We start from the raw sequence: 23,287 nt of genomic DNA on the forward strand, positions 1-23,287 counted from the left end.
ACGCAGGAAGCTGGGCTACTACAGGAAATGTGACAGCGCCGGTGCCTAAGATTATGTATGGCTGCAATAACTCCAAGGCATCGAATGGTTATTTCTATCAAGGATGATAGGCTGATGATGTATTTGCAGATTCAGCTTTTTTTGTCTGTGCTTTACTGCATGTTCTACAGTGTATAAAAATAGATGCACTCGCAGATTTACATACTATGGGCCTCATATGATTAACAGTGTCCAAGCCACAAATCGGGAGTGTGCATTGAAACACCACATTCACAAACTGCAATCAGAACCATCAGAAAGCCTAAATTCAGAAGGCATCCAAATTTACAAGCATTAATTATGCTACATGCCTGCAAGCATAGGCAAATAATGTGGAGAGTTAAAAGTGATGGGAGTTTTTCCAAGTAAAGAAATATGACAGTGGTATTAACATCGCTCCAAAGTAAACTTTTCTGAATGGCAGAATTTGTCATATACTGTATATTAGAAGAGGACCTAATTGGGGCCACACCTTGGATGCTCCCAGGTGGCTCAACTACTGAGCTCCATGGCCCAGAACCCACAGATTCGAGTCTGGGTCACGGGCGGGATTATCCAAGAGACCGAGCACCACTGGGATGATGGTTGGGATTGGTGTTCTAAAGTAAGCGTTCCCAGTCCTGCTCCAGGAGGCACACACACACTACATACCATCGTAATGACTTAACCAAAAGCCTAATTGAACTAACAAGCTAACAGATCAAAAGAGCATGTCTGTGAAGACCAGTGACTGAGGCGGACAGGTTTCGCAGACGTCTACTCTTTCTTTATTCAAAATGGGCGGATATCAAGTAAAAACACAGTTAAGAAAGAGACCCTTTACAGTTCCCACCACTTTTAACATGTTATATCCACTATTAAATACTTTACACATGTTTATTGGCTTTATCTCTGCACAAAACTCAGCCTTCAAAATCATCCCCCTGAAAGATGATTTAATCAATATCTGAGTCAGTCTTGCAACAAGAGCTAGGTAGTCTTAAATTTTCATAGGATTAAAACAGTCAGGGATAAAAAAAACACATCCTGGAAAGCGTGCCCAGTAAATTACTGCCGTTTTAAATGCTTGGATGGCCAATTAACAGAATATATGTGATAGTGTATCTGGAGTACTGTACAGGCACTGATTATAAGCATGACATCAAAAGAAATGGAGATCAAACAGTGGAGTTGACAATCTATTTCGAGTCTGATACATGCATCGTGACAAATGTGTTTGCAGGGAAGCAGGCGAGTCTATCTCGTTCAAATCTTCGACAATGCATTATTTGGAGCTGAAAATTGGTCCGCTCCTGGCAAAATAAGTGGATGTGCATAAATGAATTACTGTCGTTCGCCATGCTTATGAAAAATATAATAGATTGGATAGAAATAAATGAACCTTCAAACCCACACCAAAATACTGAGGAAAACCTACAAACTCTGAAAGGATTTATACTGTGACATACAGGTAAGTGCTCTTTGGGTTGTGTTTTAGGTACATGTATAAGTTGAATTAGGTTTCGGGCACCTAAACTAGTAACTACAGCAATCAAAGCAACTCACCGCTCAGCTCCAGTGTGACTACTTTCGCTGATCAGGCCACTATAATTTTTTTTAATTAGTTTTAAGACAAAGACTCAGACTCAGCTTCCAGATTACAAAAGGAATATTTTCAGCACACATTTGTATATTTTACAGGATAACCAAATTCTGAAGCTCTATCATTACATATCCTCCACCAGCAAAGATTTGCTTTCTGTGATAATCTCAAAGGTACAGATGCAGCCATTCAAAATACAAAAGCCATTCTACATCTCTCATGATCGCTCTTGTATCACAACATTCTGGAATTGTGTTATTTTGTTTTATAATAATAATTGCTTACACTTATATAGCGCTTTGCTGGACACTCCACTCCAGGTAATGGGGACTCCCCTCCACCATCACCAACGTGCAGCCCCACCTGGATGATGCGACGGCACCATAGTGCACCAGTACTCTCCCCACACACCAGCTCTCAGTGGGGGAGGAGAACAGAGTGATGAAGCCAATTTATAGATGGGGATTATTAGGAGGCCATGACTGGTAAGGGCCAATGGGAAATTTGGCCAGGACGCCAGGGTTACACCCCTACCCTTTTTGAGAAACGCCCTGGGATTTTTAATGACCACAGAGTGTCAGGACCTCGGTTTTATGTCTCATCCGAAGGACGGCGCCTGCTTAAAGTATAGTGTCCCCGTCACTATACCGGGGCATTAGGACCCACATGGATCGGAGGGTGAGCGCCCCCTGCTGGTCCCACTAACACCTCTTCCGGCAGCAACCTTAGTTTTTCCCAGGAGTTCTCCCATCCAGGTACTGACCAGGCTCACACCTGCTGAGCTTCAGTGGGTTGCCATTTGTGAGTTGCAGAGTGATATGGCTGCTGGCTTATCCTTATCCATTATCCTTCTTGACTGGTTCTATTCAATCAATCAAAGTTTATGTATCAAATGCACAACAATCCTGCATGCAGCAGTAGTTGCTGGAAATGAAATATCTTTTCTACGAGCTCACCAGGGGGATCACAAAATTAAAGTTACAAAATAAGGTTACATAATAATAGAGCAAAAGAAATTGAATAAGATAAACTCAGACAAAACTCAATATAAATAGAGCTGCTATGTGTCCAGGGTGTATGCAATACATTATGTCCAAGTAGTGCAGTAAGTGCAGACTTAGTGACAGTGAATTGAATCATATGAAATGATTTCCTACAACAAAGGATTCAACTTCAAAATGTAGCAGAAAGAAGACCTGTTCTTTTTGGGGGGGATTCATTATTGAAAACATTCTTTTCAAAATATTTGGCAAATAGGAAATAACAGAAAACAGCACCTGAAGATTAAAGAAGGTTCAACTAAGCCATCAGAATTATGAATCTCCTATATTACTTATTGTCTATAATACATTTTTTTCACAGTCATGGTAGCTAGCATGTCAAAAAATGACACTTAAAATGAAACACAGATCCAATTTATCTGTATAAGATTATCCACCATCTTTTCCTGAGGCCACCACAAACTGAGTTTTGAAAGGGTTAACATCCAAATATGAAATATGTATAGATGTTTATCGTACAGCTTTTATAGGAAGGCTATTTTAGTTGCACAGAGATGGCAGTTTTACAGAGGGCTCATCTGCTTCAATGAACTTAACATCAAATTGTTCCACTAGACACACAGTATGAATGCACTGCTTCCACTGGCCTGTAACTACAAAGCAAGCAGGCATGAAAAAAAATGAAATAAAAAAACCCAGATTTATCAGCTTTAGCAATAGGATATTTCTGTTTCCTCTTACACTTCAAAGATCAGTTATTTGTGAATGAAATGTCGAACCAAAACGCAGAAGCACCACCATCCTGACAGCAGCTACTACTTTCATCTACGAGATACCCTCTGGGAATCAATTAGCAAACAGACATGACTTTGCTCAGAATTACCAGCAGGTTTATTGAGGAGGCAAAAAATCATTACTCTGTAAATGTCTGAGTGATAAGGAAATCCTGGGGAAAAATCTGCCCTTTTGTGTTTTGTGCCAGAGCCTCTCTTGCAGACTGGGTGTGCTGAAGCTTAATTAGCAACGACGCCCGTGACACAGGCAGCACCATACAGAGACAGCATCCTGTACAGACACCGCCTCAGCTCTTGGGTCCTGGGTTCAGGACACGCAGAGGGGAGTTTGCAATCTTGGGCAGTTAACAACGACTGCTCTGAAGCTGTTTGGAGAACATGACCAGGAAAATACTTACTTATGATCGCAGAATTTTATCAACCAACTTGAAACACCTTAGTCCAAATCAACATGTAACTGGACTTAAATTATATTTAAGGAACCACTTAATGTACTTAACTTCAATTTTAAACAGACTATTAGGCAAGTCAAGTGTCTTCATAAATGTTAATTTGTCAATATGGGTTTAAGATGCATTTTCCCTTATTTACTTACTGCAATACCTCTGGGCCCTCTGTGGTTAACTTATGCTTGCTACTGTAGGTTTTGAACAAGAAATCCAATTTAGCTCACTTCTCAGGTGTTTCATAAGATGGTAAAATCAAAGCTGGTTTAGTTCAAGTATTGCAAACAGGTTGGAAACACCGACTGAAACAGTGTTTTCTTTCAGTAGGCAAAAAACCTTTTCAACATACAGTACAACAGACACTGGCAAAAGTCTTAATGAGATATCTTTGATAATGATAATGAGGAGCAACAATATCCTATTATCTTAATAAGATATCTTATCTTAGATAATGAAGAGTAACAACATACTGTATGCATGTAATGATCATCAAGTTTACCCAAAGCTTCCATTAGTATTTTCTATTGTAACAGGTTTTGACAGTTATTAACACAAGAAAAAATGTTTGTCATTCAGCAATCGAAAATTCACATTGAGCAGAATCTTCAAAAACTTGATTACTACAACTCAAGACAAACTATATGTGAGCAGCCAAAATGAAGCGCTACAGTCAACCATCCATCACATTTACCAATCAACTCTAATTGTCTTGTTGTCAAGTGTTTCTCATCATTAACCTCATTTATTCCTCTCTGCATAGCAATAAAGTTAAAAGCCTATTGTCTGTACTACAATACAAAATGTCTAAAATTTCAGGAAAAGACAGCCATAGATTTTTATTTCTATGAATGATAAAGAAATTGCTGGGTGAAAAGAGCAGAACAGTGCAAAATGTCTAAGACTTTTTCACAGCCATGTATATTAATGGACATACTGCAGGTATCTGAACCTGGCATTGTTCCTGCTGTACTCGCACTACTTGCTGTAGTCTAGAAAGAGTTATTACAGACATTGTTTTTATGTTTGCACTGTAAAGCAATGACTACACAGGTTCTGTTTGTTTTCTGAAATGAGAGCTATTTTAGAACCAAGCCTTTTGTCTTAATAAAGGAAGGGGAGTGGACATGAGAATGCCAGTCCAGCTTTCATTTATTTTAATAAAGTCCTCACTTCAGTGAACTGGTAATTCTCCATGTACAGTACATACCCTCAGGGAATTTCAACATTTGTGTTTTGAAGACGCCAAGGCACATAAACAACTTCCTTTTACTTACCCCATGACCTTATTTTGTTTTAATTAAAGGAAGGGGATATTTTAGACCTGCATACAATTCTATTTAAATGATGTCCGTAATTAGGATTTTAAATACACTGCACTAAATCAATTTGTCTCTTACTTGATTGTGCAAGGAACATTAAATTCGAGAATTGCTGCTGTGTAATGTTTACAGTGACACTTTGCTATTAACTGAATGCAGGGTCTTATTAAAGAAAGCCGCAGACTCTCTGAACCACTGACCTGCATTAAAGACATATAATTTTCTTTTTACAACACACACTAAATCGTTCCTCTGGTACAGCCTAATACCAACTGCCACGTGATCCTAGCAACCTCTGTTGCCAAGCAGCTTATTTACTTCTGGGATTTAAAAGAAATATATTCTGTTTTTTTATTGTAATACTTCAAGGTAGTCATAGTAATAGTATTGAATAGTGATACTTCAATACTGCAAGGCAGAAACAATATTAGCAATACCGTTTAATAGTAACACTTTAGTACTACGAGATAACGGTGTTTTCTATCAAAACCACAAAAATGTTTTTTTGTGTTATGAGCAGACCAGAATGATTTCCTTTTTTATTATTTTTGTAGATGTAATGATTATATACAGCTCTTAGGAAAAGAAAACAAACCCTTATTAATTTTTGTCACGTCTCAGCAGAACACTACTCAGCCTTTCTCGTGAATTACCTTGAAATTGCATTAGCTCAAAAGTTTTTTAAGCTGAGATAAGTGGTTTTTATCTTTTCATATTAGCATCCTTTTCAAAATACACTAATTTGCTTCACGGGTATATATTCTTGTTTGTGTGAGGTCAGTTATTAATAATATTCTTTATAAACCATTCAATGTAATCATGGGTTTCTATAAATCTTCACTTAATATACTGTAAGCTCAGAATTTCTGCATTTCTGAATGATTTCTTATCATATTTACCTTTTCACAATTGTTCTTGAATAATAAATTCATGCAAAAGATTGGCAACAGAACACAGCAAAGTCAGTGCAAACTAGCAAGACATCCACCTTTTAACCAAATATGGTAACAAGGTCTCAGTATTCCGCCAGCTAAAAAACTAAAAGATACCATTTGTCAGCTTTTGCCGAAAATATCCTGAAGGGAAAAAAGTGATGCCTGATAAAACCAGAAACTGAATCTCATTTCAGAAGTATGAGATTTTGCAGCAAAGTGCATTTTGTGAAATGAATCAATGAACCACCAGTGTCTGAAATCCAGATACTAATTCGTGGTATCAAAACACAGTGTGCTCTGTACTGGAGTGGTTTCTCGGTTGCTCACATGGTACTAAGATGTCAGATGTAAGGTTTTTTTTTTCTAGAAAGAGTGTAGACAGAGGAAACATTGGGTACCAGACAGTGGAGATTCATCTTCAGGGAAAGAGCAAGTGGATGCTTTGAGGAAAAAAATACTTAAAATGCACAAACTGCTTTCCTCTGGTCAGGGCTCGTTATTAAGAACTTACAGTAAGAGGCACTCATGCATATTGCATTAGTAACCTAGAAGATGCGAGAAATACAGGGAGTTAGAGAGCATTCAGGAGAGAAATGTTATACAGGCTGGTGAAACTGCCCAGGTAAGCCCAGGTAGGGCCCGTCCACTAACCTGCTGTTGTCTGCATATATCCTGCCAGCGTGCAGGCCCTCCTCTCACACACTCCGCTGGGGAGGAACACCGTGATGATTGCCAGCAGCGAGCTCACTGCCAGGAGCGCACAACCACCAGAGCACAGCACGGCACTCGTCTGAAACAACAAGAAGATCAGGCGTCACTCTACAGACTGTACAGGCCCGACATCACAATGGTCAATCCCAGACCCAGCTCTCGCACGACAATTTTCCCCTTACGTGACCGAGTTTGGAAGCACAACGATAAAGGTGCCAACACAAAACTGTTGGGTTTTTTTTAGAGGACGATGCAGCAAAGAGGGCGCTTTATTCACGGTGTGAAAGGAAAGCTCCTACCTCACATCTGATTTGCACAGGACCTGTTCGTGATTAGACCACGGATTGAGGGAGGGTGATACCTGCTGCGCATGGAAAGACAATGACTGGGCCGGGTGGTACCGGCTGGCTGGCACCTCCTGAGCCATTCGAGCGCCTGAGAGGTGCAGCAGGTCCACCCGGCCCAGTCCAATCGGCCGGGCTCACACTGGAGAGGGCCCACTCAATGGTCTGATTGCAAGCAAATCGGCTGTGAATTCGCAACAGAGTGTCGTCACTGTAGTTTGTCTCCACCAGGTCTCGACAGCCTTCCAAGACACAATGACAGCAGGCTCACCGATGGCAGATTGTTGGCAGGAACAGACATTCAAACAGTTAAACAACCACTCATATTTCTGCAATATACCAAGAATTAATGATTTCAAGGACCTGGTTTCAGCTGGCTGGCATCCAGTAAGATGGCACGGTTTCACTGGGCCTCGCTGAAACTATCACTGATTAACAGAATCCCATCCCACAGCAGAGCTTCTGGGAGAAGAGCTATTTATTCCCAGCTATGAAGCCTGTCTTCCCAACTCCCAGCGAAGAGTTTTGATCTTGGTTTTGATCTCCGGCTCTTCATTAGGCTGTGCCCGACCTTTGATGAAGCAGGTTGCTCCTCGCTTGTACGGCGAATCGAACAATATATTTCAGCCGGTGGACCGGGGTCCCTGGAGTGATTAGAATTCTGACTGCGGAGATAATGGCAAATGTATTACATGCATGAGGGAATTATGCAACTAATACAAGCGTCATTAAGCGTCTTCCTTGTGTTCCGGCAGGCCGAGTGACAGATAAAAAAAAAAAATCAGGAGGGACCAAACATTTACGCCTGACCGGGGGATTTAATTAAAATGTACATAGGGAGGCATGCAGAATCAGGAAGTTTTTCTTCAGTTTTTAAATAACCGGAGAAAAGAAAAGAACGGAGTTCTTTCAGTGCTGTAGGAATGCCCTCGTGTCTTCACATCAAGGCTTGGCTTCTCCCCACCACTGTCTAATTTCTAGCACAATTATACCACGTAACTGCCCCCCCCCCACCAACCCCAGCCCCCGCCCCATTAGAAGAAAGAAGGTTACACTCTCATAAACATAATTGCATTGGGGAATGCAGAAAGGAGCTGAGGGTGGAAAATGCAAAATGACTAGTAATGTGCCATTTCACAGCAGAGAGCCAGCTAATGATGATGAGAGATCGTTCAAAAAAGATCAGAAATTGAAAACTGAGACAAGGTTTGCAAGATGAAAAGAGGCCGTGGAAACACAATAATGAGGGATTTCGTCTCAGCATTCATATATGCATGTGTACGTCTCTTTCTAGTTCAGTAATCTGGGCATACTTCATACTAGAAAGCAGTCTTGTCTGCTATCAAGCTGCTGTAAATATTGAGCTCGGAGACTGACACTCTCTTCAAAAAATAATATCAATATTACACCATAGGGTACAAAAGCTTGTTTACTGGAGTTTCCATCATTTCTATGTCAGGCATAAACAACTCCTTAAAGATTTAATTAGCATTTTATATCTCCTGGAACCTTCACAAGTACTCATACAGAACAGCCCTTACCTTACCATGGGTGAACTTGTGCATAGCTCACTGTATTCAGTAAGACACGTTAAGCTACTCTAATAGAATACAGCTTATTATACTAATTTTGTTCAAAAAGACTCCACTGAGTGCACAGATCACTGTTGAAAAATATTGGTCAAGACAAATTCCATCCATTAAGGAGAAATACTACAGGGCAAAAGAAAAAAAAAACTAAGAAATCAGACATGAAAGAATTGTGCCATCTTGGGTTTGGAATTGGTAAAAAAAAAGTAGGATCAAACAACCTGGAGCTTTAAAAAATAGTGTGCCTTTAATTAGCTCCTTACAATGTCTGACAAATTAATACTGTTAAGCATGCAATACACACTGAAACAAAAAGCCAATGGTCAAATACCGATTTCACACAGATTACGAAAGTAATAACTGTTTAATTAAGAAGCTACTTAAGTATATTGCACACAGAAGGCAACATCTCACATTAAAGCCACGCACACACAGACATTTACTATATTCCAAGATGTAATCTCATCCTTTATTCTGCTGTTATGTGTCACAACAAAGGAAAAAGATTTTTAGAGTAAGGGCTTTTTTTTTTCTTGTGTGCACTGCAGTGAAATCAGAAAAGGTCCTGCTGTACTTTTGTTTTAATGCTCCTGAAATACAGCACTGCAAAATAAACAAGCCATTCCCTGTCATTTTGACATCGGGTTGTAAATGACTTCTGAGCCATTTTAGAGCTGTCAAAATATACCGGCAGGAGAAATTCTTAATCTATTCAATGATGACATCAGATTCAAAACAATCTGTACTACTGCACAAGCTGTACAACAATGACACAATACATGAACGGGAAAAGAATCAATATAATAAGTCTTTTGCTACCAACATGGGTCCATTGAAAATTAACAGGACCTGATTAAAATGGACTGAAAAAAAGTGTAAAAATGTACATGGTACTAAACACCTTAAATATTTTGAGCTTTTACTGCTTAATAACAATGAAATGAGTTAGGGAGTATGAATAATGGAATAAAGGCAGGTAAAAATCTTATCCATATCAGTTCCTGACAAGAGCTTGCTTTGCAAGCAAATTTATAAAGATTAACAATTATATACCCCCTGTCGTCAGGGAATACGTGGAAGGTCTTTTCTTTTTTTCTGCGGTACAATGTGGTTACAAAGTAATTACCAGGAGGAAAGCTTAAAAGTTACAGGTCTTTATTACAATACATCACAAATACACATCAAACAAATCATTTACAATTATTTACAGTCCTGCAGCTACAGGTCCTGCCTTTCACAGACACAGAAAGAACAGAACTCTTCCTGTCACTCAAGAACAAAAGCCGCATAAGAAAAGACAGAAGGACTAAAAGATCTCACTCAGAACTAAATCATAAATAAATGTTACAAAACTGGGAACCTAATTAATGCATGACTAAATAAGGACATGTTAGCCTGTGGATAGGAAATCCGTATTGCCAACAGATATGAAACATTTCCTCACTGAAAGTCTAAGGTGCCATCTTTTTTTAGGGTTCAGAAGATCAGGAAAGATTCTAGTCTCTTGGTTTGTTGAAAGATGTGTTCTCTCACAGTCTCTTCTGTTCTTTTTATCCTGTCTTCCCTCAGAGGGTGGCATAAGAGGTCTGACTTAAATGATTTAACCGAGAAAAGATCTGCCCACTGTCAAATATAGCTGAATTGGCTACAGGCCGACTCTGCACAGAACTCTCCAGGATGGAAATGAACTACATTATAATACAGTATATGCCTAGCATCAAATGAGATGTAGAACTGCAACAGTGCTAGAAAGGTATCAGGAAAATCATATGCTTGTTTTGTAGCAGGTGCGCTGACATATGCCGATTATCACTTGCAATCAACAGGGTTTCTACAGTGGACGTCAAATGCTAATAGTGTACACGGCCACAGCTGGGAGCAATACAAGATTTACATCTGTGAGGCACGCTTCACGCAAGGCTGCAGATGCTGTCTTGTGGGACTCAGTCCCATTCCTCATTTATAGCCAGAACGTGTGCCTGGTCACTGGTCTCTGAGCCCTAAAGGCCACATGTCATCCTACAAATGCTCATCTGGGCTCACGTATGGCAACTGAGGGCAAGCAGGGTAGAACTGCAACAGTCTCTCGGAAGAAAGCTGTTGTTTCATGGGCAGCATGAGGATCGGCAGCGTCCCGTGGGAATGCTGTCACGTTGTCATGTCAGGGTGAAATTGTGGGAAGGGCAGCGCTTGAGGTCACAGAACCTGATCGACGCGGTGCTCTGCAGTCAGGCTGCTGCCATTCACGGCACGTGGAGTCCTAGCAGTGAGACACTCCTGCCCAGACCACTGCTCCTGGGCACGGCCATCGATCTCGGTGAGGTCACTGACAGGCTGCGTTTGATGACAACATTTTGCCAAATTAAACATTTCCAGCTGTCAACAGCCCAGACAGAGGGAGACAGTTTTTTGGGCTTAAGTACTATAGCTCCCAACCCAATGAAGGCAAAAAGGTGCTGATCTTTTGATGAATAACACTTACTGGTCGCTTCCTGTGTTTTTCATTCTTGATTTACACCAAGCCTGACATTTAATACATTGAATCACCAACTCTCACAAATTAGTCAATTTAGAGCTTAAATAACAGGCACTAGGGTGCATCATAGTCAATCATTAATGATCAATTAATCAAATTGATGCCAAAAACATTTAACTTTTTAAAAACATACAAACAAAAATTGATTATTCTTCTTGTGTAATAAGTTGCAAAATAATACCAGAATGACTGTAATAATTACAGCAGATGACTCCAGTAATGATATCAGCATATTATGCTCAGTGCACACTTTGGTCATCAATAGTTTTTTATGTAAAGAAGATTTTATGCCTTCATGATCTAAAATGTTTATTCGGGATTTATATAGTGAATCAAGGATCGCCTTCTTCCCTCCTGGAAAAAAAATCTCTTTTGAAAATGTAAAAAGTTTTATAAGCTGTCCTCATAAAATGACTCAGTGGCTGCCACTCAAACAGCAACAGAAGAGAAACTCCCAACACCTGCATATCAAATACTTTACAATAGTCCCTGCTAATGAAAAACAGCCTTTCAGTCCTATAAATATTGAACTGGGATGAGGCAGGAGAGAGTTTGTGTTATGAAGTAATATTTTATAGGTTTTTCGTGTGGAATCTATTTAATGTAACAGAGCAAATTGAGAACAATAAATGAGCTGATGCATGGAAGTAAAACTAAATAATTTTCACACCACAAAAGGCTGAACCTATAGGAACCCCAGTAATCTTCAAATCATTGTTAATGTTTCTGTAAAATATAGTATCTGTCTGCATTTTACTAACTGTAGCAACAGGGCTTTTGCAAAGGACTAAGGAGTCCCCATTTTATGGAACTGAATTAATGGCCAACCACCACCATCTGCAAGAATAAAGTTTTTTTCACCAAAATAAAGACCATAACTTAATGTTCATATCTTAAAATGGAGCTTAAAATTCAACCATTCATAGCAGCAGACTATTATATTACTTGAACTGAATTTTATAGGCAGGGAAGGAAACAGAACTTTCTTCTACCAGTTAAATAAACCATGACAGGTCCTTGATTCTTAATACAGCAAAGGGCTACATTTCTACATTACAGATTAATCAATTAAGCAAGCTTCTTGTAAAATTATCACCAGATTTCTCTCTGAAACAAATCAGTCGGAAATCAGTTCCATCACAACAACACATCGCAGTAATCAAGTGGAGCTGCATAACAGCTCCCCCACCAGCCCCAAAGCAAAACCCTCACAAACACAGACCCTCAATTTCAACACATGGTAACAACAACAGACTCTGCTACTTCTGGCTGAAGAGCAGCTCCAGTAATATGCACAACCAAAGGGTACTGCACTGCCAAAACACATAAACTTGACATGAAAATTAATTTAGTTTTTTTAAAATATATATATATAACAATAGAGGAAACAGACAACTTCTCCTGAGTTAAATTGGCATTTTTGTGCATTTTCTTTTTTCTGAGCAAGTTTTGGAAGACGGGCCGAGTGCTGTGACTAAAAATAAAGGCAAGCTCAATCAGCAGAATTTAGCACTGCTTTTAGTACCCCCATCCTAACTGCTGTAGACAGTGAGGTAATACAACACCAATAACAATTAAGGGTTTCACTTTGCCATGTTTTTTTCCACCCCAGTTCTTCAGCACTCTTGGGGCAGCGACACCACTGCATCCCATGCAAGTAGTTAATAATAATTGCTTGCATTTGGAGAGCTTACTTCATCCCCAATGACCCCAGCATGTATAAGAGGGGACCCTCTTCATCCTCTGCTGAAGTGCAGCCCCAGCTGGGCAACAAGCAGCGCCCCCCCCAGTCCCCCCCAGATTGCATGGATGAGTGCGAAACTGCGCGCTGCCACATCCTCCCTGCGTGCAAACCCCAAGAGCCACACCACCCCGAGAAAAGCCGTCTAGAGAAGTGCCCATTTTCAGTCTTGCCGTGCTCTCCGAGAACGACAAGGGCCAACAGCAGCAGCCCAGTCCCACTGCAGGCGAGAGAAAAGGCTTTTCCCTTTCCACAGCTTCGATAAACCCAGCCAGTGCTCCTTGTGTACATTCGCACCAGATTTCTCCTTCCTGCTAAAGAGCACCCTCTTTTGTTGAGGAAAAAAAAGAAACTTTCACCCCGGTAAACGAGCACTGCTTTGCAGAAAGGGGTCAACATGAACAAGTACCACACTGTTCGGAGGATTACATATACAGTGCCTACTGAAAATCTGCACTCCCTTTCCAAAGTAACACATTTCATGGCCTAACGGCCTGAAATCAAGATGGAATTAATTCAGAACAGATTTTACCTTTATCTACATACTGTAACACACAACCTGCAAGTGAAAAAAAAACATTCTGGAAAGGAATCACAAATGAAAGCCTAGAAAATGGGCTGAATAAGTGTACACACACCTGAGTTAGGACCTGGTGAAAGTATTTATTTGCTTGAATTATGGCTTTAATTCTGTTGGGATACATTTACACCAACGCAGGTGTATAGGAGACCTCCAAAACGAACCCAGCTGCTGCTGTAAGTGGTGTTGGCGAAGCGGTGTGCATGGAGGCAATGAACAGGGGGTGCCATCCCGGAGATGAGACGTTAAACCAAGGTCCAGAGCCCTCGGTCGTTGAAAGATCCCAGAGCCCAGTTCAGGAGAGCGGGGGTGGGAGTTAACCCAGGGCAAGTGATTTCTTACTCCTCCGGCCGATCTGGTGTGCAGTGCGACTGCTGGGTGATGAAACTCAGTGGAGGATGAAGTGGACAAACTCCCTTCTGTAAAGCACTTCTGAGATGAAAAGTGATGTACATCTGAGATTCATTAATATAATTATTATTACACAACCAGCAGTCCATGACCTTTTACAGTTCCACGCCCTGTGAGGAATTGCCGGTTATGAATTCCCATTACTTCCACATAAATCCTGACAAGTTAGGTGCCGTCAGCTTTGAACCCCAGCTTCTGCCCGAAGAAAACAAGCTGAAATGATCTCCTCGGCGGAATTCCCAGCAGGTGCGGGGATGTGCTTTCTGAAGAAACGCAGCCGGGGGGCAGGAAGGCGCTTGAAAAGACACGGTGCTGTGCTTCCGGCGCTCGAGAGCGTGCTTTTGCCACATTCTGCCAAAACGCTCCGGGGCCGGGCCGGGCCGGGCCGTCGGTTTTCTTAATCTGCTCCGACTTGAAGCGTGGAGCAGCTGACGCAGTGGGGGCCCGGCTGGATAGATGGAGCGCTCAGGCAGCGTGACTTCTCCATGAACCTCCTCCCTCCCCTCCTGGCTGCTGCAGAGATCCCCACAGAGCTACACAGGACGCGGCAGTGCAGCGCGAGTCTCGACGCCCTGCCCTCACCTCCACGTCTGCTGGACTCGGGAATACAAGCGGTGCAGCCGTTTCCCCATTAGAATCGCTTACCAGCACCACCCTCACCGCTGGGGACAAACAGTGCACCTTTTTCCATGTCTGGAACGAGATTCTTTTGCTTTTTAAAAGACTTTAGAATCGCGCAAAGACCTGGAGAGCCAAGCAGCTGGCGAAATCTCGTATTGCCATGGTAAACAGAGTCACTGTCCACAACCACCACTCCCTCTCAGCAGAAACTATCATCTGCAAGTGAGTTTTGTAACAGCTTAAAAGCTGCAAGAACAGCCAGAGGAAAAAATTTCCACTGGAAAATTTGTATGTTTAATCTGGAAGGAGTATAGCATCCACCCATCTATGATTCAGAGTCAGTTAATAGTATGGAATATCCCAGCAGACAGTGGGAGAAAGTCCAGATTAGATTCTGAACAAGAATTCAGTTCACTACAGGAAAGCACAAGCAGGGACAACTTGATGATACCAATCAACCCAGCAGGCAAATAATTAATAATAACACCTTACACTTATATGGTGCTTTTCTGGACACTCCACTCAAAGCACTTTACAGGTAATGAGGACTCCCCCCCACCACTGATTTTTGGCCAGGACGTCAGGGTAACACCCCTGCTCTTTTTGAGAAACACTCTGACAGAGAGTCAGGACCTCGTTTTTATGTCTCATACGAAGGTGGTGACTTTTTTTTTTACCAGTATAGTGTCTCTGTTGCTATACTGGTGCATTAGGACCCACACAGACTGCAGGGAGAGCACTCCCTACCTGTCCCAATACCACCTCTTCCAGTAGCAACCTTAGTTTTTCCCAGTAGGTCTCTCCTCCACATACTGACCAGGCTCACACCTGCTGAGCTTCACTGCACTGCCAGTTGTGAGCTGCAGGGTGAAATAGCTACTGTATAATCATTGGAGGTCTGAAGGAAACCATGTGAATACAGGGAGAAATGTAAACTTCACACAGAAGGACTCAAGATATGCGAGGCAGCAGCACAAAATCACTTCGCCAACATGCTGTTCATAGTGCAGCAATAGATTACATTTTGCACCGAAACAAAAAGCTAGAAAATAAATCTGGTTGTAACCAGAAATTGGAAGAACGAATCAATTTAATTAGCTCTGCATTCCCAGCTATGATCTATTGTGAATGCTTTAAGACATCCAATATTAAATCGATACACTCCTTGGGAAAGATGTATAAATTCATTTTTTATTTTTTTCAGGCAGAGAAAGCAGCATGTATTATTTAAGAGGACTGACATGCCCGTAAGTACAAAGGTTTTCATGACCTGGAAAAAAACTCAGTAATTTTAGAACCAAGACATACTTCAGATTTCAGCAGCAGCAGCTTATGAAATAGTAGAGGAAATCTTTCCATCATCGAATTTGTGGATATAAGACAAAAATAGAGTAGAAACTGCCCTTTTGCATTAATTTTCTTCTAGAAAGAGGAGGATTCAGCACGGTTATATGCATGTAGCCCACAGTGCAGAAGAACCGTGAAAAATACAGTCAAGCTGACACCAAGATGAGTTCCATCACAAGTGCTGAACACAGAAATATCAAAAGTGGCCCATCACTGATCTACAAAAAACATATTTCATTACAGATGTCCCTTTAACAGAGGCAGAAATCGATGTTCCTCAGCATCCGATTTCACCTAATAGTGCTTCAGACCGCTCAGCAGGTATGGCCGAGATCAATGCCTCTACTTATCTCTCGCACGACAAGAGACTGGGACAGGTTTCTCAAGGCCATGGTAATAAAGGGGAGCAACTCTTACTGCTATTCCTGACTCTGGTGCCCCACACCTCATCACCCGGTTATATCTACTTGAATGAGAAGACAAGTGGAGTACTGTTTTCCATCTCCACTTGGTTGAGCAACTTTGTGTCGCCATTTACAGTTTCACAAGTCTTTGGCCAAGAATGTTGAGTTTGTCTTCACGGACACTCACAGGAGCATCATCGACCCCTCACTACAGGCTACACCCCACGCCCTGCACTGTGCGGCTGATACAGTACCTCTGCAGCACACGATGAGCCCTACATTTGAGCCCAAACCTGGGACCACCTTCAGAACCATTATTACCGTTATTATCACAATCAGCCAAGCCACTTAAGAAGCAAGTCCTAACTGCCATGCCCAGCAGTCACTCTTGCTATTAAATGGATGTTAATGTCCCAGGGGAGGGTTTTCATTGTGCAAGAAGCAGGAACAGGAGCTAGCATCACCCTCCCCACGCTCTCCAGTAAATAATACATCACAATGGCAGCTCAGAGATGAAATCATCATTTGAACTGTTTGGATGGTTGTGTGGTGCCTATTAATAATAACCCCCCTGTCATGGGCCGGGGCTGCAAGATTGATCACCTGCGATGGATGCTTCTATTTTGTGAAAATTAACAATCATTTTTGTTGGTGAGGGGGGGGATTAGTTAGTGTATTTAATTATGGCACTCAGCTCATTGTTTCTTTTCCCAAAATTACCTTTTGGGTTTTTTTTCAGGTGTTGATCAGTTGGAGCTCTGTCATACAGTAAATATTCAAGCCAAAATCTGCTTTTTAGAAAAACAATGATGGTACACTAAAGACCTCACATAACATGAGGAATCCATGGGTTTTAATAAACAACTACATACATTTGAATAACATGAAACAAACTTCTTATTTATTCTGATTTCTACAGGCTTCGACGGAGAGAGAAAGCACTGTGGCTGTATTCAGATAACACATCCTCCTATCACTCAGTCTAGGATCTCTAACACACCAATTCCCTCGTCACCAATTCAGTATTTACCAGCATTCAGCCAGAGTATTTGTGACTTCTGCTGGGACCTAAATGAATACAATAAAAAGGGTTTGAAATTCTAAAGCAGGCCTTTCCATTAAGACATTACAGTATATTGAGGGGAGAGCCAACAGTTTGCACTTGCTGTTTCTAAAACTTCCCAATATCATGCTGTTTTGTCATGAAACAGAGCTATACTATAACCTCCAAAAACCTTTAAAAATTAACACGGCATAGTCAATACCGATATTAAACACTGACAGCGCTTTCTCATACTCACTAACACGGTAGAATGTCTTTAGTGTAGGCAGTGTATAGATAAATGTTTAATAAGAGATCTCCTGTCCCACTAAACTTGAGTTTCCCAGCCCCCGGCGCACAGCTGTCACGACAGATTACGGGAGACGGGCTGAAAGGTCAGGACGAGAGTACAAGGAATCGTGTCTTTTCTAAACTCCTGGAGACAGGCCGTGGCCGAGACTGACAGAGGGGAATATTTTTGTTCAGAAAACCGCAACCTTCCGCCACCGCAGGCTGCCTCAGTTACTGGGAACGACTTAGACCGGCGTGCCTTCAAATGTGAGCGAGTCCCGCCCGTCCCGTATGGGGGGAAATAATAATAATAATAATAATAATAATGATAATAAAAATGAATAAATCAAACGTTGATGCTATTACAGGTTAGAGTAACCAAGGCAGCGTGTTGCTCGTTCCGGCGTGCGCGGGCCACGTGTCTTCCCAGGCTGCACGCTGGGGAATCGCGCGTGGCGGGGATTCCGTTTTTTAAATTTAACGGACGTGAAAAAAACGCGAACGTCTGAGCAATACATCCGTCTAATCAAACAGGAGAATTAGCGGAACCTTCTATATATATATACTGTATACATACTGTCTCTCTCTCTCACACTCACACACACACACACACATTAAGCAACAATTATCTAGGCTGCCGGACGCTACTGTGCCACGGCGGACACACACAAAAACAAACATTGCCTGCCTCTGTTGTGAGGTTTTGGCCTTCTAGACCAGACCCAGGCGTCGGGGCTTGGGAGTGAATATGGCTATCATCTCGTCCCTGTCTAGAGAGCCGGCAAATTCCCGTTCAAATGACAGCTGGTTTGCAAAGGTCTCTCAGATGAGGACTTTGTCTTTAGCTAAAAGAAAGGCTGCGAGAGCTCATTTTCACTTGTTGCTCGTAACAGATCTAAGTATTTCGTATGCCTGCTTTTAGGTTGTTCAGTAGTTTTAGCGAGTTACTCTGCGCTTTGCAATAAAATATTAACTTCAGTGAACACAACGCCAAACGCACGACTCAAAATCCGTCCGAAACATTGTATTTAAAACACCACGCAGGGTTTTCCTTGACCACCAAACGATGAAACCCACCTCATTCGTTAGTGCTGCGTTTGTGCCGTTGAAAGCGACTTCTCAGCTGCTTTCGTTCCTTAGATATAATGTCTTCTTTTTGAGCTTGTCCAGCCCCCCCACAAGGTCGTAGAGGAACCGGACCGGTATCATTCGTTTGTGCTGCTTTCGGTCCAGAGATACAGGTGATCAGGTGACCATGCACGGCGACCTTGACCTCCAGTGACCCCGTCTGCCGAGTTCAAGCGTCTGTTACCGATGCGAGCGGAACAGCTCTGCGATTGTGTTCCTCTGTTTGCCCGGGAGGGGGGCGGCGGTGGATTTTGCATTTAATATCAGTGTCTTCTGTGCGTCTGTGTGAGCAGGAAAATGACATTTGTCACGAATATCGCATAACCCTTATCAGAAGAGTTGCGGGTGTAGTCTGAAAAAGCGAACACTAGCGAACAATTGCATGTTCTTACCCAGAGGCTTTAGCGAGCACGTCTTAATACTTCGTAGCGGCGTGTTTTTTTAAAAAAAAATCTGAAGTGATCCGTTTCTCACGGTCTCCTTCTTCAATAAACACGCGCACCAAGGGACGTGTAAAGATTCGACCGGTCAGTCGAGCCACGTGTTCAGAAAGGCTCGGATCTGCAACTTCACGAACAACAAGACCACTGTTGCACTTTTTATGCACATTCAAAGCACATTTGTTAACAAAAAAGAACCAGGGTGTTTTGTAAGGTTGTCGCGAGTAGCGAATAACACATCCGAGAAACAACACTGGAAAGTCCACCGTCTCACACCTGCGGACCGCGGCAATATTGGAAACATATTTTTTTTTATTTTCACATAACAGAAGTGAACATATATCTTAGTATCTTAGAATGCTTTCATAAACTGTCATTATCCCTGTTTGTATTTACAGGGGTCTTATGCGCAAACATATATAGCATATATAGCGCATTGTTTTTTCGGGTAATCACGTGTCTATCTACAAGGAATTTACAGGTACCATCAAACCCGGTACTTGAACTCCTGATTGTGATGAAAACAATGGGAGAATTTGTTTTCCGAGTTTGTTGGGTGGGGTGGATGTTTCAATATATTTCAATAAAGCGCCTTCTTTTGCAGCCTTTACGCGAATAATCAGTCTTACATTTAGGGAGGAGTTACTATGTTAGTTCATTGGGTTAGGTGTTTTATTTTAATTTTTAACCATGTTCTCGAAAATGTATTGCTTGTGTACTCCTTTCATTGGTGAAGCGACACCAGTTTCCGAATTACCGCTGGTACAACACGAGAGCCCCTATTCACATTTTTAGATATTAGATCGATATAATTTAACAACAAAAAAATGAAAGCACGAGCATAATAATATAACGATTCATTTTTGAAGTACAAAACTACCTTAAATAAACGATTACAATTGTTCAAATGCAATGTATTCATTACAGAAAGCAGCGGAGACAGTTATGTTGCAAATAAAAACATATTTATTTCGAAGAGTGCGGGACATTGTGAATAAATAAAGACGTTAAAAAATAAGCCGATGTAGTTATTTTGCAAATAAGTAAAGCATTTTAAAACTAGATTCTCATTGACAGTAAACAAGCTTGAACAGCTCTCAGAGCCGTGATTGGCTAAACCCCCGAACAGGTCGGGCCGCGATTGGGTGAAGAGTGAGAATCGACACTCTGATTGGGTAGAGCGCCGCAGCGGAAGTTCCGAGAGCATGTAGACACACAGGTGATAGATGTTCTTCTTGGTCCAGATACTGTAGCCCCGGTTAACTGTGTGTGCTGTATGAGCACGCTGGATATACAGTAACACATCCATTGGTTTCCAATTACTTATGAATCTAAGAGAAGTCGCACTGAGGTCAAAACTGAATAGCAGACAAAGAATGTCACGGCATCCACAGCGCGTTCACGACTCCGATAGCATAGGAGTGCGCGCATCACGATCACATCGCGATACCCATTTCAACTGGCGCATCACTGTCATGGCGCCACTGTCGCGACATTAAGTCCATATATCTCGATGACATACCCCGACAAACCGCCCCGCCCCAATGTTGCGATATGGAGCCCGCATATCGCGATATAGCGTACCCCCGACAAAACGCCAACCGAAACGGAGTACATATATCGCGATATGACATACCCCGGCAAAAATGCCCCACCCCATGTCGCGACATGAAGCCCGCATATCGCGATATGACATCCCCAGCCAAAACGCCCGCCCCCCCATATCGCGACATAGAGCCCATATGTCGCGATATGACAAAAACCCGCCACGCCCATGTCGCGACATGAAGCCCGTATATCGCGATATGACATATCTCGGCAAAAATGCCCCGCCCCATGTCGCGACATGAAGCCCGCATATCGCGATATGACATGCCCAGTCAAAACGCCCGCCCCCCCATATCGCGACATAGAGCCCATATATCGCGATATGACAACAACCCGCCACGCCCATGTCGCGACATGAAGCCCGTGTATCGCGATATAACATACCCCGACAAAATGCCCCGCCCCCATGTCGCGACATGAAGTCTATATGTTGTGATAGGACATTCCCACAGTCCATCACAGTCGCGATACGTCCTATCTGGGTATATCATGTTTGTTGCAACAGTGGTGCCAGGGTGCCATGGAAGCAAGGCGCCAGTCCTGATAGACACTGCCGCGATATACATGGGTTCCCTATCATGACATGCTGCGGCGGTCTTGTCGCGATGGTATCCCACAATTACGCGTTTGGCAACAGCGTGTTAGGGTAGGGAAAGAAAAGGAAAACGTGCCTTAGAAAATCAAAATAATAGATCTTACAATCACGGTGATTTTACATACATTACAACCACAGGTTTATGTCATAGATGGTTAACTTGTTGGCATGCGTCATGTCTTAGTATTATTTACATCTAAGGCGGCTCAAATGTTTATGGATATTGATTGTGACGAGCTAAACTGTAACAGAGCGCTTGAACTCGGCAGACGGGGTCACTGGAGGTCAAAGTCGCCGTGCATGGTCACGTGATCACCGGGAAAACAAGGTGCTATATCTCGGGACCGAAATCAGCACAAACGTTACTTTGAACGGCACAAACTTAGCACTAACGAATGTGTTTCATCGTTTGTACTGTCTGTAGGAGGGCCAACTTCACGGAGCTTTTACCTTGCCTTTAAATATTCAGCGGACTTGAGCATAACATAGCAGAAGAACGTGCACGCACGTATGGGTTTCAGAGGTTGGAGTAAATGCATCGCCCCAAGGGCAATATCGAGTTAGGCGCCATGAGAATAAAAACTGCGAAGGTATTACAATAAGTTCTAAAGATCTTGTTTGATCCTCCATGATGCTTTTAAACTTGTATGAAACCCACGAAATTAGTATTCTATTTCCGATGCCAAAAGACACCTCATTTGGAAACTCGTGACTTCCCACAAGACTTAACTGAATTGTTATAGTCGCATTACAGTGCTAACCAAGTCATCGTTCCTTTAATTGCAAGAATGGTCTGCTAATAAAAGAGTCAAATACATACTTTGGATGTATTTTAGCTCCGTAAACGTCGTTCACTTAAAAATACTGCAGGGCATTAAGAGGCGATCTGAATAGTTGTCTGTAAGATGCACACTCGCATCTATCCGTCACTATTATCTTAATGTTATTCATGCATTCCAAAACTTGTATGTGTGTGTGTGGTGGGAGAGGGAGGCAGTGTAAATGTTTATATAGTATTTATGGAAGATAAACGGTCATAGACAATACGAAAGGACAGTTTGGGGGGGGGGAGTCATTTCTGCAGGAAATTCAGGAGAAACTTTCCTTTTCGAATACAATTACAATATTCTCTACACAAGAGATACCAATTCCCTTTGGGGTAACGCAGTGTGCGCAGTATCTGGGGACCTTCCCCAGAATTAAGCAGAATACTCTCTGGAAAGTGACCCCCCCAATCATTCAGTACATACTGCATCACTGGCACCTTGTTTTGAGAAGGTTGAGCTTTTAATTTCACTCAAGTCAATAAGTCATTCATGTCAGCTTTGTACAGAGACACATTTGGCCCAAAGCCAACAGCAATTTTTAGCATCAGATGTCTCTGTAACAAAACGTTTATGGCTAGGGTCTTAGGATCCCATTTATTTTAATTTACGGCACATTTACAATGGGAGAATGCTTCTACTGTCAATCACTTCTACTGTGTTAACACCCTTCAACACAGAAAGAAAGCACTGGTGTTATGCCTTCATTGAAGCATCTGACACTCACACTGCTGTGCAGACGACCGTTTTAACAGACTAGATCATTTTCTGTTTTTCTTATATTCCATCCATCCATTTTCGAACCGCTTCATCTAATTCAGAGATGCAGGGGAGCCAGAGCCTATCCTATCCCAGCAAGCAACAGGCGCAAGGCAGGATACACCCTTGATGGGACACTAGTCCATCGCAGGGCACACAGACACAGACACATACTCACTCACACCAGGGCCAGTCTTTCC

General features: G+C 42.1%; 1 protein-coding gene across 1 annotated transcript in view; it reads right to left on the minus strand.

Annotated features, from left to right (window-relative positions):
- The window catches only part of lhfpl7 (LHFPL tetraspan subfamily member 7), a 94,681-nt gene that overhangs the window by 59,381 nt on the left and 12,013 nt on the right, over nucleotides 1-23,287 (minus strand). Inside the window, exon 2 of the mRNA XM_088906978.1 lies at nucleotides 6,768-6,906. Coding sequence (XP_088763104.1) covers nucleotides 6,768-6,906 — 139 coding nt within the window. The remainder of the gene's footprint in view (nucleotides 1-6,767; nucleotides 6,907-23,287) is intronic.

The sequence above is a fragment of the Atractosteus spatula genome, chromosome 27 (genome assembly GCF_055471065.1).
Source record: "Atractosteus spatula isolate fAtrSpa1 chromosome 27, fAtrSpa1.hap1, whole genome shotgun sequence".
NCBI classification, from domain to species: domain Eukaryota; kingdom Metazoa; phylum Chordata; class Actinopteri; order Semionotiformes; family Lepisosteidae; genus Atractosteus; species Atractosteus spatula.